Genomic DNA, 16587 nt, shown 5'->3' with positions numbered 1-16587 from the left:
AGAAGCCGTGGCGACTTTGGCCCTGCCCCGCTCTGGGGCCTGGCTTCAAGGTATCAAGAGAGTTCTAGATAAGAGGAATCGACCTCTTTTTGAGAAGCATGAGAAGTGAACAGGAGAGGTGCCAAGGCTACCCTTCCTGGTTTGGAGGCAGAGCAGATTTCTTCTTCCCTATGGCTTTAGGTAGACTCCACAAGGTGGGGGGGGGGGGGTGTTGCCAAATGGCCCTGATGCCGGGGCCACGGCCAGCTAATTGTTCAAAAATTGGGCCCTCTCCTCACTCACCTTTCCCACACTGGGGAAATCTCTGAAATGGGCATTTTGTGGACAGTTGGAAAGAGGAGTTCTCGAATTCACCTTCTGAAAGGGATGCCTTTCGTGGTAAAGTTTCAGCCCGGAACAATCCTGTGTGAGGCGGCTTTACAGAATTGAAGCAAGAAGACACAGAGGAGTGTGAGTGCTTAGGACAACTTCAATCTCTGAAACGTTCTGAGAGGCCGTGGTAACAGTCACTGTAGCCATAGCTGCCCAAACCAACACCTGAGCTCTTGCTCTGAGCCAGGCACCTCGACACACTTTACGTTAAATACGCCATCATTTCTAACAACCCTAAGACTTCGGCGGTATTACCTTCATGACTCAAATAAGGAAAGTGAGGCATAGGGAGAGTTGCTGATTTGCTGCTTTCCCAGCAGGAATCTGCATTTTTGACAACTCCTCCCACCCCAACCACTGTGTGCTGCTCCCTGACGGCACGTCGGGGCATGTCGGGCGGGCACACCGGGAGGTCAATGACAAACCCAAGCATCCCTGAGAAGCCAGGCCCCTGGGGAGGCACACTTCTGCCTCTTGTGACCATTTACTGCCCTAAATACAGGCAGTATAAAAAATGTATAAATACGGGCAGTATAAAAAATGATGACACCTATCCCATCACCTATATAATTCAATACTTTAAAAATTGGAGTTATAAAATAAATATAATGAAGTTCAAAAAAGTGCTTAGTTTCCCCATGATTCCTCGGGCTTACCTGCATTGCTGATGTCCTAAGCACCCGCTTAGCCTGTTCTCTGACCTTGCAGGGGTTCACTTTCTGGGGATACTGTGCACTTGGTTGGGGGGGGTCTCCTGGATGGAGGGGCTCAACAGCTACCAGCCTACGGGTGCCCTCAGTTTGCTAAGCATGGCTCTTTGGGGCCATGGTGTATTCCAGCCTGGCCTCAGGGGAACATGCCCTATGGGAGCAACAGCGGGATTTCCCAGGGAGAAGAGGAATATGAGGGAGCTAGATTTCTACAGTAAGGCCCTGCTGCCCCTTCTGAATGTAAGAGGGCTGGTAGGACTGCCTTATACCCTTTGAAGTAGTTAGGAACATCCCAGCTGGAGATGAGGAAACGGGCTCAGAGAGGTAAAGTAACTTGCCCAAGGTCACAGAGCAGGTATGGAGCAACTTAGCCATCAGCTCTCTCCCTCTGTCACATGCATAGCTCGGGCCATGCAGAGGTCGGGTACTTGACTGCCTGGCTCATCCCTGGTGGAAGGGAGCTAGCGAGGTCCCCTCTCTGGGGTGTGGCAGGGGATGAAGGGCCTTGTAGGCTTTTTGTCAGCACACCTTTATGGTAATTAGGCAGCGACCTGGTCTGAACAAGTTCAAGAGATGACAAATCCTCCCTTCCAAGGACAAAGTCAGCATCATTTAAAAACCAGAGCCCTATTCGGCCCAAAAGAGAAGAAGAGTTTCAGCTAATATGGTGTGTTAATATTAAGTAGTTTGGGGATGAAGGCTCCAGAGGGAGGGCCTCTGCCCAAGATAACCTCTTTCTAAACAAGGAACCTCACTGCAAGTTTCCACGGCCTGTTTGCCAGACATGGAGCATACATCAGCCAGCCCATAAATCTGGTTTCTGCTGAAAGCAGGCATTCTGATCTTAACCAAAATCATCTGATGTGGGGGATTGTTTTGGGGATGTTTTGCTTTAAATTCCAGAATACCACACATTTGTTTTCATTGTGTATGCCTCACTAAGATGCCTGGCGATTAGACACACACACACTCCACTCTTGTTTACACACTTCAGCCATGTGGACCAGCTAGCTTTCATTCCATTGGCGGGACCGGTTACCACTTGCCTGCAGGGCCCCGAGTGGTGGGAGATGCCCCTTTGTTTATACTTCTGAAGCAATGCCACGTGGCGTGTGGACTGGCGGTGCGGGCAATAGGCACACTGAGCACCGCTCCGTTAAATGGCCCTCCTTCCCCATCATGGCGCGTTCTGAACACCAAGCCAGGGGAGGGGCAGGAGCCGAGGTCTCCAACTGCTGCGTCCGACCTATCGTCTATCCTATCCCTTTGCCATGATCTCTGCCTTCGTTTCGGGTCTCTTAATTATAGCTGCCGTTTGCACAACACGGGTTTCAGCTTGTATGCAGATTTTTGGGATAAATACAGTACAGTTCTATAAGTGTGTTCCCTCTTCCTTATGATTTTCTTAATAATATTTTCATTTCTCTTGATTACTTTGTTGTGAGAATGCAGCATATGATACATATAACACACAGAGTATGCGTTAATTGACGACGTTATTGGTAAGGCTTCTGGTCAACAGTAGGCTATTAGTAGTAAAGTTTTGGGGAAGGCAAATGTTCTAAAGAGATTTTTGATTGCATGGGGGTTGGTGCCCCTAACCCCCCACACTGTTCAAGGGTCAACTGTATTCCTGACCAGCGAGCCTGTAACACTCGCTATGTGCTACACCCCGCCTGCAGCACTTCACCTGTACTCTGTAATTTTCACAACAGACCCACCAAGTAGGTAATATTCACTTTCATTTTTTAGCTGAGAAGACTTGGGCACAGAAGCAGCTCATTGGAGATCACATAGCAAATAAGCCGCTGAGCGAGAACTCGAACCCTGGACAGTCTGACTGCAAAGCCCAGATTCTCAATTGTTCTGTGGAACTGTCTTTTTCATCAGTGTCATTAATTTCAGAATTTTTCACTTTTGTCCTGTCTCCCTCCCAGCCATATAACTGATCCCATTTCAAAAGTGCACTTTCTATCCATAAAGGATCCCAGGGGAGCCCACCTGAACTAGCAGAGGGCCCTACCTTCTCAGGATGGGAAGGCACCTGCCTCAGCCACCTGGCCTAGAGGTGCCACCTGACCCTGGCCTCTCTCTGAGGCCAACTGCCTGATGGACGGAGTCTAGAGAGAGAGAATGCGCTTTTTCCTGCTGGCCTCTGGCCCGAGAACTTCATCCATGCCCTTGCTGCACTGGCCAGAAAGTCAGCGTGGACACAGCACTGCTCTGGGAAATAGATTCCCCAGAGTAACTTGGCGTGTTTTCTTCTCACCCCAGCTTTGCTACTGCTGCAAGCCTCACAGTGCAGACATGGTTGCAGCTGCCCACTGGCCACCGTCCTTGCGGCCCCTATAGGAATGGCCCCAAGGGGAGGCCCAGAACCCTACCCTTTCCCCACAGCACCATCCTGCCACCAAAGGGCACGAGCGGGCATGACCACAGGCCTGTGTTACAGCCCTGGCTATGGGGTCCTGGGAAGCACCTGCCACAGGAGGAGGATAATGCCAGCTTCTCATCCTAATGGGCCCTCCCCAGCACTGGGAGAGAAGCTAATTTCCATTTGAAATAAGCTTTCGGGGTCTCTTAAGGGTTATCTGTCTTAGGGAGTCAGAGCGACTAGACTATGGTGGGAGTGGGGGAAAGTAGAGGATGAGAAGAGGTTCTGAGGCTGGGAGAAAGGAAGCTTTAGAAAGCCCGAGCATAATAACGGATTTAAATCCATAGCCCCGTATCACGAGAAGCAATGTGAGGCCTTCACATTGCATCGGGGCGAGCGGGGAGAGAGTCTTAGCGGGAAGGGTTTCTTGTCTCTCTGGACTGGAGCAGGGCTGCTGTGGGGGTGAGGGGGCCTGCTGCCCACTACAGGGGGACACCGATGTGAGCTGGGCGTGAAAAATGGCGCACTGCAACTACTCCCCTAGACGGGGAGAGGGCATGTCGATTCGAACCTGTAAATAACTATGTCTTAGTCCGTTCAGGCTGCTGTAACCAACGACCATCGATCGGGCAGCTTAACAACAAAAATTGTTTCTCACAGTTCTGGAGGCTGGGAAGTCTGAGATCGAGGCACCAACAGACCTGGTGTCTGTGAGGGGTTGTTTCCTGGCTCACAGAGGGCTGTCTTCTTGCTATAATCTCACATCCTGGAAGGGAGGAGGGTGCTCTCTGGGGCCTCTTCTTTTATAAGGGTACTAATCCCATTCACAGAGAGCTCCATCCGCGCGACCTAATCACCCCCACAGGTCCCACCTCCAAATACCATCACACTGGGTTTTAGGATTTAACATATGAATTTGGGGGGAATACAAACATTCCAATCTATAGCAAACTGTCTTTTAAAAACACCAAACTTCCATTGACTTGCAAAGCAATGAGTTCATAAGTATGATTTTGCTGATCTTTTTTTTTTTTTTTAAAGATTTTATTTATTTATTTGTCACAGAGAGAGAGCACAAGCAGGGGGGACAGCAGGCAGAGGGAGGAGGAGGCTCCCCGCTGAGCAAGGAGCCTGATATGGGACTTGATCCCACGAACCTGGGATCATGACCTGAGCTGAAGGCAGATGCCCAACCGAATGAGCCACCCAGATGTCCCTTTGCTGATCTTTCTATATCAAGTTTTAATAAATCAGTTTATCATTTATCATGCTATTGCTTCAATCAATGTAGGTTTAAAAATAAAACTAGAATGTTATAGAAACCTGTTTTGATTTCAGTAAAACTGTCTGATTTACTTTATTGTATTTTTAAGTCCCAGTCAAGGATTTTCTGCTATGATCCATGTGCTGTATTGTTTTTATACTTGGACACTGACATGCAGCTCATACTGGGAACAGAAGCAAAGGGCTATGTCCTGAGCAATTTGGAGGTGAGGGATTGGTAGAAGTCATGGGCCATTGGCCTGCCTGGTCTAAGAGGTGTACACTGGAACCTGGAATGTACGTTGATCATAATAGTAACAGGATTAAGCTTTGAAGGGTGACTCTTAACAGAGGCCAGCAAGAGTCACTGTTTCAGCATCCCTGCGCAATGCCTGGCAAGAGGACTGAACAAGAAGGACCTTTCAAAACCAGATTTCTGATTTTCTCCAAGTCAATAGTCCCCACACCTCTCCACCCAGGGATCTTTGCTAGAATCAAATGAATCCAGGCCCCTCTCCATCAGAGGGCTTCACCCTCCCCTGCTATTCAACCAAGCTGAGTATCATCTCCTCAGGAGTCCAAATCCCCAAACAACGTACTACCCCCCCCCCCCCCCCGCCCCAATCTCCTCCCTTTCCAAAGTCCTCAAGGACAAGGCCAGGGAAGGTTGGCTGATCTTAGTCTCCATTTGGTGGGAAGGAGGCAGAGGGAAAGACAGAACTCAGTTCTTCCTAAACAAATACAAATTACCCAAGCTACGGGAAAACCTAACCCAAGAAGCAAAACTTAGCTAGAAGCTCATAAAGTTGGATTCTTCATGTGGACTAGAAATACAGAATACTCATTAAATTAATCCAGAGTCAAAGCCACTCCTTGGGCAATGATTAAGCTGAGAGTCAGAGCAAGTATGGGTGGGGAGTCTAGCTCTCCAGTCTAGGCTGCTCTTGATCATCAGGGAACTTAGCCTTTCTCAAATCACCCTGTATTCTGCCACACAGTCCCTGGGTAGTGGCGAGGCAACCCCCTGCTCATGGCTGAAGCACGGGATTTCAGAACAGAGAAGAGGTTGCTTGGAAACCAAGAGAGAAAAACCAATATGAGGTGTTCATTGGCCTCCAGAACACAAGCCAAAAAAAAAAAAAAAAAAAAAGAAGCAAAAGCATTTTTTGTGGAGGCAGGTCTCATTGATTTTGTGGAATTCCCTAAAAAGGTTAAGGTCCATGAGTCTAGGATGATGGCACATAGTACTTAAAAACGATTCAGGGCGCCTGGGTGGCTCAGTTGGTTAAGCGACTGCCTTCGGCTCAGGTCATGATCCTGGAGTCCCTGGATCGAGTCCCGCATCGGGCTCCCTGCTTGGCAGGGAGTCTGCTTCTCCCTCTGACCCTCCCCCCTCTCATGTGCTCTCTCTCTCTCATTCTCTCTCTCTCAAATAAATAAATAAAATCTTAAAAAAAAAAAAAAAAAAACGATTCAGAACAAAGTACTTTTTTGGGGTGGTGGTGGTGGTTGGGGGTGGGGGGGGAGTTGGAATTACTGGATGGATGTAATTATTATAAAATTATCTCATCTGGAGACAGGATGCTGCTTTTCACAGCTGCATGCCATCACTTGATGGAAAATGAAAATGTCCCTGGACCAGCATTACTTTTTCCACAGAATGAAACAGGCAAGTGATCTCCCATCAGACTTCAAAAACATAAATTAAAAAAAAAAAATGTATCGTTAAGATTAGCCCTTCTGGTCTCCTGAATTCCCTCAGTTGCAGAGGACATTTCCGAGTAGTTGAGAACACGGGGCCAACAGGCTCTTGCCGAGTTTCAAAACCCCGGAACAAGTAAGTCATTGCTCTCCCGTATGGAAGAGATGGAGAGACGGTTTCTGCACAGCTTTGGTTGAAAAGACCTGTGGCAGGCCCAGAGGCAGTCCCACTGAACCCCCCGCCCGTCCCCCAGAACTGGTGGGGGGGAATGCAGAATATAAACATGCACCTCCTCAAACTTCACTCTCTTCTCCCCAGCTGGACACAGGTCTATCGAGAATACTCCTGGTCTACTAAGGAGACAACAGGCCACAGAAGCCACGATGACCCATGACCTCAGGTCCCCTACCCTCACCCACAGCCAGGCACACCCAGGAAAGAACTGTCAAGGCTTGGGTTCTTTAGAAGAAAAGGCGCTTTTGCCAGCTCAAGGTGTATTATTAAGTTCCAAACTGTGCGACCCAAAGCCACACCTCCTTATAAAATGGAATTGAACTGGAAAACAAACACGCAAATCAAACATGGGACACCCAGCACTGCGTTTAACAGGGAAGATTCACCTCTAATACAAAAGGGTGTGAGAACACAGACTTGTGACATTTGAAGCCACAGAGGACTCAGTTAGCAGAGTTAGTTAGGTGCTCTGGCAAGGACAGCCCTCCACGGGGCTGCTTATCAAAGTGGTTCCAAATCCCAAAACCTCTTCCTTTGAGTACGAAAGAGTAAGGTCTGGAATGGTGCCATGGGGCACTTTGAAAGGTAAGGGGTAGGGTGTGTGTGTATGTGTAGAGGAATCCCCCATCCCCCCCAAATCAGGAGCTGGAGCTTCGCTACTGACAACCATTGCAGGGAAAAGCGAGGGGCAAGCCATCAAGATTCCGGGCAGGGGAGAAGTCCTCCTTTCCTTAGCAGATGCAGACACCTGGCCTCACCTCACCTCTCCCCAACCTGCCAGCCTCGGTGCAAACACTGCCAGCCTTACCAGAGCGCCCGCTGTCTGTGTGCCAAAGGTGGGGAGCCATTTTAGGCAACGGTCCCAGCTGCTTGCTCAGCCCGATGCTGAAGGCCAACAGCTTCTGGGGGAAGCAGCAAGTTGGGTGGGAGGGGCTTTTGCCTCTGCCTGCCTCGCTAGGTCCGTACCCTGCCCAGACCCAGAAGCCTGAGGTCTTAGGGGTTCTCTGCCGTGTAGTTTATTTTCAGGAGTGGGGCCACCCCACAGTCAAACGTGGAGCCGCACATGCAGTGGAGTGGGTGTCCTGAAGCAGGAATCACAGAGGTGGGCTGGATCGCGAGGATGCAGGAAGAGAAGGCGGGGGGGAATGTGTGGAGTGTGGATGCCTGCCTACATCCCTGGCTTCAATTTCCACACTTCTTGGGGAAGGGCTCCCACCCTCTCCACCGCCTCAATCTACTTTCTCAACTGTGGCGTAACAACAGCTTGGGTTGGAAGTTTACTGTGTCTGGGGTTAGCTACTATGCCAAGGGCATCCCATACATTGTCTTGTTTAACCCACGGCAACTCTATGGGGTAGACGCCAGCTCCGTCTGCTCATGGCGGCGGGAGTGCTGAATCCAGAGCCGTGCACTGACCAGTGCACAGGACTACCACAGATAGCTGAGGGCCAGGAAAACAGAAAACCCCCAAACAGAGGGACCCCACCCAGGGCAATAGAGGGAAGTGTGAGGTTAAAAGGAAAGAGACCAAGAATCAGGCCTCAGAGGTAAAGACCCAATGAAGCCAGGCTCCGAGGACAAGCCTTAGTAGCCCCTGTGCATTTCCATCTCCTGACTCGGGTTTTGGGTTGTGTGGGAAAGTGCTGTTTCTGCAGGCACTGGGGGTGGGGCTGGGCTCACAGACTGAGCGAAAGGGACCTTTGGTGACCATTTATTTCAACCCACTGGTTTTACAGATGAGCAAACGGAGGTCTGGAACACAAAAGCCACCTCCCCAAGGTGTCAAAGTGACGTAAGGACAGAGCTAGACTAATACCCAGGTCCCTGTCCAGATTTCCACTATTTTTTTGGGGGGGGGGAAGGCAGGGCGGTCTAGAGGAAAACAGAGAAACAACTGAGAGCCAAGAAGTTAGCGTTGTGGGGGTGTTGGATGAACAGACTGGTTGCTGCTCTGGCTGTGAGCATCAGATGCCCTACTCGGGGAGGGCAGGCTCAGCTGTCACCCAGGGTCCCATGGGGCTGAGGCCGGGGCCCGCGCAGAGGTGTATCTTCTCCCCACCCTGATCATCCCACTGCCACTGAGGTGGGTTTCTTCTCTCTGGGTCCCTGCTAGGCCACCCCTCTCAGCATCCTTTGTTCATGAGGTGCTGGTGGCTCCTGGCCTCACAACTCCTGTTTTTCAAGGCCCACATCAGATCCCAAACGCCAAGTTTATAAATTTCTGGTCTCAAGAGAGAAAGGTAACTGGTGCCATCATAACAACCCGAGCCGTTCCCTTTAAAGGTATTTTTGAGAGCTTGTTTCTGCCCAGCTGGGCATGGCACCAGGTTGGGATGGAAAGTAGCTGCACTTTAAGCTAACCAGACCTGCCTTCAAACTTACTTTCGATGCTACACATGACCCTGGGTAAGTCACTTAACCTCTCTGGGGACTGGTTTCCTGGTCATCGGTACCATGGGGATAATGCTTCCTGCTCTGGCTTATGTCATGGGACTTGGAAAAAGCCTCTGCAGACTGTAAAACGCTGCACAAGTGGATCCTGATACTCCTTTATTCTATCATCTCTACAGGGACCTTAATACAGGACTACTGAACAATTGTTAATTCAGGAAAACGTAGCTTATTCCACCCCCCCCCCCCCCGCTCATTACCAGGTCCCCTTGTTGATTTTGTGACGGAGACAGAAGAGGATGGGACTCAAGTCAGGGACCCAAGGGCTTGTGGTATTGGTTTGGTCTCTGGGATCCTGGGCCATCACCCCTCTCTTGTTCTCTGATTCCTCACTGTGACTACCAGGGCTGGACTGGATGACCACTGAAGTCATTCCTAATTCTGGACCCAAACATTTCCAGATTCAGTCATGTCTGTTTCAAATGACATAGCTGACCAGCAGCGCTGGTCCAGGCAGTGGCAGCTCTGAATATGGGTGGGGTGGTGGGCTGGAGACAATAAGAGACTGAGCAGATACCAGAGGAGACCTGGAGCCTCCCATCAGGCTCCTGCATGTGCCACACGGCAGAAGGGGTGTGTGTGGGTGTGTGTGTGTGTAATGAAGGCACATGGCAGTCTGTGGTTCCTTCCTGGCCTGAAACCCTGATGCAGCCTAGGCAGATAGCTGAGGACGAAGCAACAGCCTGGCAGGGGAGATTGCGCTGGGGAGGGAAGAGGAAGACTCCCCCCAAGGACAGGGGTGGGGTGGGGCGTGGCTAGCCTGCCTTCTCACATTCTTTTCTGGTGCCAGAGGTTGGTGAGAGGAGGAAACCAAGCCTGGGAGAGAGCTGGCTGGCTGTTGGGGGCTGGTGGGAACACCAGGAGGAAGAACTGCCCACTGCCAGGGAGGGGTCTCCCTAAAACAGGCCAAGTGTTGGGCAGGGGCACATCTATGTGCCATCCTCATTAGAACATGTGTTGTGTATGTTGACTCTTGCAAGGGCAGGTCAGTCTCTTACCTTCAGCTCCGGAGGGAGGATGAAAATCTCAAGAGGTTTGCCCCAAGGTTCGTGGGGACCCCAGTGACCAGCTCCCGGGGAATAAGTACAGTATATCTTTTGTTACAAGGCTCTGGTGGCAAGCCTGTTTCTACAGCCATCTCTCTAGTAGTACAGGGGCTGCCTTTCCAAACCCCTTCTGTCCATCTGTGTGCAGACTCAGGACACCAAGGTTCCCTATTCCTTGCTTCTTTCTGCCTCTGGGTGGTCCCTTAATCCCGCAAGAGAAGGTGTGGAGGGGACATCCCCCTTTCCGCTGCCTGCCTCAGGCTTTCCATTTGCCTAAAGGCTGAGTGCGGCCAGCAGTGGGAGTCCTACGGCTCCCGGCCCGGCCCGGCGCCCTCTCCAGGTGAACCACTCTCCGCGGCCCCGCCTAGCCACTGGGTGGGCCGGCACAGGGGTGTAGGCGAGGCGGGAGGACCCGGGCTGGCAGTGGGCGGATGGCACCTCATCTTCCCCCGGAAATGGAGAAACACAGGACTAAAAGCGCCAACAGGCATTTGCCCCACCTCTCCCCAACTCTCCCAGAGTTCTCTCCAGTTCTGATACTTATCGCCTTTGGGAGAAAAAAAAAAAAATCAAGACAAGCTAGTCTTTCAGGTAGTTTCGAGGGAGTTCCGACTTTCTCACGGCGGGCTCAGAATCAAGCCTGCAGGTACCTCGAGGGTGGAGGGGGTCTCCCACTCTCACTCAGGGACGGGGTCCCAGTCCTCTCTCCCTCTCCCTTTCCAGTGTAAAAGTGTCAACAGCTCTGGGCTGAGCTCTCCCCGCTCCACCGAAGTCCGCAGAGCGCCCGCATCCCCCCCTCCTCGCGGCCCCCGCCACTCGCGAGACCCCACCCAGATCGCGAACCGCACTGCCCGCCACAGTCCTCCTTGGCCAGGGCCTGAAGTTCCCAGAAGAGGGGTGCTCCGTTTCTCCCTGACGCCTTCCCCTCCTTCACTCGGAGGAGCTGAGGGGAAGGGAGCAGACACGACTCCCACCCCAAACCCTCGGCGAAAAAGAGGGCCAGGGCCGGTCTCCACGCCCCAGCTCCCCAGGACCCCCCGCGTCCCGCCGCCGGCTCGGCTTCGGAGGAGCCCCCTACGATCGTGCCCGCCCCGCTCGTCTCCGGCCCCGGTCGAGGAGCCAGCTGGCGGCCGCGGTGCCTCGTCTCCTCCCGCCGGGAGTCCACCCGGCGCGGGCAGTGCCAGTTACCGGCAGCCCCGACCGCAGACAGGGTCCCCGGGACGAACAGGTGGCTCCGGAGAGGAGCGCGCGGCGGTCGCGCTCACTCACCCAGAAGATGAAGTTAAATCCGAAGAGCAGGTATTTGACGCACTTGGTGCCTCCTTTGACCGGCATGGTGCGGGCTAGACTGGCCTGGGCCGGACTGGTGTGGAAGTGGGAGGACGCGCGGCCGGGACGGGGGGCACCGCACTTCAGACCGAGGCTTCGGCGGCTGCGGGTGGGCCTCCGGACTGCACTTTTAAAAAGTGCCACTCCTTACTGCGCGCGGTGGCTGCGGTGCGCATGTGCCGCGGACCCCGCCCCCGGCCGACCCGGCCCCTGGCCCCACCTGCCCCGCCCATGCCCCGAGGCGGGCTCCAGCCCAGCTTCCGGGGGGACTCGGGGCTCAGCAGTCTTGGAGCCCGCACTCCCCTCTCCCCTCCTGCCTCCGGCATAGCCCTCTCCCCCACCGAGTTGGCCATACCCTCCTTCCCGCCGCGGACCTCCCCCTTTCCTCTCAACCGTCCTGGGATCTTTCCAGGCTGCCCCCTCCCCACCCCCCCGGCTTTTACCTAAGAGTTCTATGGAGGCCTTGCCCTTCAGTTCTCGCTTTGTTGATTCTGGTCTTCCTGCCTGAGCCCTCTACTTGGAGACCTTTCTCGGGTCGTTGGGGGTTGGGGTCGAGTCCCCTTACTCAAGGCAGCCTGCCCGCGGAATGAGGGCTCTTCTTGCGCTGGGCTCGATTTGAAGGGAAGCTGCCTGGCTTTATTTCTCCTTGAGGCGGCTCCTTGCTCCTTCATGGAGGACACTCTGTATTTGGCACAGCTGGCAGTCCAGGTGGGAAGAGAGGTTGGAGGCTTATGGGAGTAAGTTTCAAATACGATTGCCGAACAGTAATATGGCTGAGAGTCAGATGGTCCTGCAGTGCTTCCTGGCCTTGGGGTTAGATGCCCTGAGAGAAGACAGAGTTGGTAGCCAGGCTTCTGTTCTTGCCTCCACCTTCCCTCTTGCACTTTGACCTCCAGATGCTGAGGTCTGAGCCCCTTTCTCCTCTGCTCGACAACTTTCTGTAGCTCCCCACATGCAATGACCCAAGTTGAAATTCCCCATCTTGCATTCTCTTCCTCTTGTGTCTGTGCTGAACGCTGCTCTACCTGGCCCACGCTGCCCTCCTCAGCTCCCCACCTCCGCGTGGCCTAGCCCTGCCTTTGGCATGTGGTATGTGCCTTCTGGCTGCCTGGCCCTACCTTCTTCAGTTGTAGAAACTCCGAGGCTCCTCCAACATTCCTCTACTGTTGCTCACCAGAGGATGAGGAGATTCCCTCTTCTTTTGAAGTCCCCAAACCCCTTTGTATTTTTTTTTTCAAAATGAAGTTTCCTTTAAAAAAGCAAGAAACATCAGAAAATACCAACAAGGAAAAAAAGAACATAAGTCAAATTTCACCCACTAGAAACAGGATGTTGCCCTTTGTAGCTCTTATTTTGCTGCTTATTATCACTCTCAGTTGTCTCATTGATTCATTCAAAAACATTTTTCAGGATCTACTCATAAGGGAATCATTAGGGGCAGGAGCTGGGTGTCCCCCGGTGGAGGGATTCAGGCAGCCAGACGATGGGGGAGAGTACGGTTTGGGGCTACAGAGATAGGGTTGGGGGCTGAGGGAGCTCAAAGGAGGAGCCTCTGACACAGACTGGGAAGTGATGCTGCAGAACCAAAGGAACAGTTGTTTCACAGGAGAATCAAAGTCTGGGGCCTGGAGCTGTCTGGGGTCTGGGTTGGAGCTCATAGCTGGGGGAGGTACCGGGTAGGTAAAGCTGGAGACCCAGCTGGTGAGTTGAGGGGGGGCCTCCCCTTGCTGTGTGATTTAGGTTGATGGCTACCTGTATTTTAGGCAGTTGGGTGGAGGAGGGCAGGAGGTGTAGACAGCAAGCCCTTTGAGGATAAGGACTATTGTTTGTCTGTCCTGACCTTGGCTCAGAGCTTTGGGGGATTATGAGGAAGGTGACAGGTGATGTGTTGTATCAGGGGCCCTGCAACTGGGTAGTATGAGGGGAGCATGGGACACAAAAGATGAGGTGAGGACATGTGGAGAGCAGTTAGGAGGCTCTAGAATAGGTCAGGTGAGAGAGAAGTGAACAAGATGGGGTGATGGGGTGTAGGCTAGACAGTGCAGCAAAACCAGAAGAGAGGACCGTGTGTGTGTGTGTGTGTGTGTGTGTGTGTGTATGCGTGTGTAGGCGGGAGGGGTGGGGGAGATCCCAGCCAGAATAGCTGGAGGCAGATTATGGGGAACTCCATTCACGTGTTCTAATGCTTCTTGGGAACCTACTGAGAGGAGGCACCAGAAGCAGAAAGACCAGGGCTCCCTTCAGTGTTGCATAATACCAAGAGCGGCTGAGTGGAGGAATTTTGGTAATGCTTCACCTTCGTCACTCACCCTAATCTAGTGTCCACTGAGGATGGTTGGGGCAGGGCAGTATGTGGGGGCGGTAGAAAATCAGACAATGTCCCATTGTGCCGCTCTCAGGTGGGTGTTCCCCGGTGGAGGGAGAACAGGTGGAGGGAAAGAGGATTTTATCTTTTGATATTCCTCTCTCCTCTCCTTCCCTCACCCCCACCCGTTAACCAGTGCAGGTGGGAGGAGCTAAATATTTAAAATATTAAAATATTAAAGCTAAATATTTAAGCTTATAAGAGAAACTACTTGGGTAATGTGCATATTGAATGAGGTAATCCCCTAGGAGGGCTAAGTACAGTGCCTGTCACACGCCTGTTACTGTTACAGAAGCAATGGAGGGGGGTATGGTGAAGCTCCAAATTACATACAATCAAGGGGGTCCTTATAATGTGAGTGCAGCGATCTGAATTCTTGGTCCGACCCTTTGGTTTATTTTGGACAAGTCGCTTCCTGTCTCTGGGCGTCAAGCTCCTCACCTGTAGAATGAGCATTTTGGATTAGGAGATGGCGGGGTCCCCTCCATTCTGACAATCTATGGTGCAAAAAGCCTCTGGGCCAAAGTGTGTTTATTACAGGCAGTTAGTTCCACAGGCAACCAGGAAAGGGAGAGATGGAAAAAATATGGTTTGCTTTAGCTGGAAGGGGAAAATCTGGGTAAGCCCCTGAGTCAGAGATCACATGGAGGCAGAGAGGGCTTCCAGGCTTTGTGGTGCTGGGAGTGGGGAAACTTTCCCTCCCTTCCCTCAGGGCATCCTGTTTCTGGAAAAACCCGGGTTCAGGCTGAAGGTCCACTTTGGCTTGTGTGCGCCCTCTGGTGGTAAGATTTGAACCCTCGGGGCCAGGCGAGCTACTGACCTGCCACACCCATATCCTGGGGACTGCTCGCTGCTGCTCTGGGAGGCAACAGGCAGGACCCACACTCTCTCTGGCCGCTTACTGCCCTCCTGGCTACGCCACGAGGGATCATTTTGGGGCCTGTTTTCTCCCTGCTGCTGCTACTGCAGCATTTCACCCTGCTGACCATACCTTCTTTCTGGACATTTCTCCCTCGGTGTCTCTGGTGCTGTACCATCTTGGTTCACGCCCTTCCTTCACTTCCAGAAACTTCTTTCCTGCTCCTCTTACTAACCTCAAATGCCACCACTTCATGAAGAACACCCCAGTCTTTTCCTCCATGGATTACCTTGTTTGAATCTCCCTCACACGTGACTCATTGACCTTCATCATGTTCTCTTGTGGGTACACATTTTGGTGGTGAGCTCCTCTAAAGTAAACTTCACCTGATTAATTTCTGTGTTCTCCGTAGCACCCAGTCCCTTGCTGGCCGGTCAGGCACTCTGCAACGTGTGTGGAGACACTGCAGAGGAGTGGGCCTTCCTCAGGCTTTGGGCCTCTGACCCTCTCTCAGCTCTCGCTGAGCACTCACCCCCTCTCGCCATTTCTCTTTGGAGCTGACCTCTCCCTAAACTCATCATGGTATCCAAGGGCCTGTTGGGCAGTTTCACTTCAATGGCCCCTCACGCCCGAACCCCCCAAATCTGTGAGGAGGTCACCTTGCATGCCAGAGGGCGTTTCGCCCCCGGGATTAAGTTAAGGATCTCGGGATGGGGAGGTTATCCTGGATTACATGGGTGGGCCAGGTGGGATCAGCGGGAGTCCTTATGAGAAGAAACAGGAGGGCCACAGCCAGAGAAGGAGACGTGAAGGCAGAAGCAGAGGTCCGGGTGATGTGGGGGCACGTGCCAAGGAATGCAGGCAGCTGCTTCCAGAAGCTGGCCGCAGCAAGGAAGCCAATTCTCCCATAAAGCTGCCCCCGAAGGAACAACTCATTTTAGACTTCAGTCCTTCAGGACTGTAAAATGATGTGTGTTATGGTAAGCCACTAAGTGGGTGGTAATTTGTTACAGAAGCAATAGGAATCTCAAAACAAATATCCAGATCAGAGTTCATGAGCTTGAGAGCCTCCCTGCCCTGGAGGCCGTTCTCCTCACCCTCTCATCCGTCAGCCCCGAGATTCACAGCACCTGTGACTGCTTTGCCCTCCAGCCCCACACCTGCCTCTCGAATGTGGCTCTTGCTTCCAGAATCTCTCCCACCACTTCCGGCAGTTACCACCAGGCTGCCCAATTTAGAGATAAGGAAGCAAGCCTAAGGCAGGAGATGGTGATTTATGGCCCGAGATCAGGCCTTGGGCCTTCTGCTTCCAGCTCCGGGTGCGTTTCTCGGCCTTCATTCCTCCTGCCTCCTGTAGGCCAGGCCCTCAAAGCTCTTCCTCAGCCCAAACAACTGTCCTACCCTCCTCCTGACCCCCTGTCGTCACTTGTTCAGTCTGCACACATCGCTCCACCCATTGTCTTGCACCATCGACGGGCTTGAGCTGTGCTGGGCTGCTCTCCTCCCAGCCACACCTTTGCATTGCAGTAAACACACACCCAGTCAAGGTGGGCTGCCCACGGATAGTGGGCAGTTCGTGAAGATGCCATGGAGGGCTAGAGGAGGGATGACAGACAGCTCACAGGCCAGAGAACACCCTTCTAAAAACCCTTTCTGGGTGTCTCTTTCTGCAGGCTCCCATTCTGTGGCAGCTACTCTTGCCTTGTCCCCTGCCCCGCCCCCCCCCAGCTCAGGCGCCACCAGCCAGCCTTCTGTCCCCGTGGAGTGGTGGAGCACTCACTCCGTGTTTCCAGTTTGTATACTCCACTCCTACTCCCCCAGCTCAGCAAAGCAAGTCATATTTCTCAGGATCTGTCCTCTTTAGGAGCCTGGGAGTGGGGAG

General features: G+C 52.6%; 1 protein-coding gene across 3 annotated transcripts in view; it reads right to left on the bottom strand.

Annotated features, from left to right (window-relative positions):
• The window catches only part of CD9 (CD9 molecule), a 33197-nt gene extending 21548 nt beyond the window's left edge, over positions 1–11649 (bottom strand). The window contains exon 1 of one of the 3 annotated variants that reach the window (XM_078075516.1): positions 11422–11649. In XM_078075516.1, the coding sequence (XP_077931642.1) occupies positions 11422–11487 (66 nt within the window). In that variant the 5' untranslated portion in view covers positions 11488–11649. The remainder of the gene's footprint in view (positions 1–11421) is intronic. The other 2 variants (XM_036117633.2, XM_078075517.1) reach the window with 2 other exon arrangements.
• Between the last annotated feature and the right edge of the window lie 4938 nt (positions 11650–16587).

The sequence above is a fragment of the Halichoerus grypus genome, chromosome 6, assembly GCF_964656455.1.
Source record: "Halichoerus grypus chromosome 6, mHalGry1.hap1.1, whole genome shotgun sequence".
Classification (NCBI taxonomy): domain Eukaryota; kingdom Metazoa; phylum Chordata; class Mammalia; order Carnivora; family Phocidae; genus Halichoerus; species Halichoerus grypus.
The sequence above is the reverse complement of the archived record's forward strand: the minus strand, read 5'-3'. Positions and strand labels throughout refer to the sequence as shown.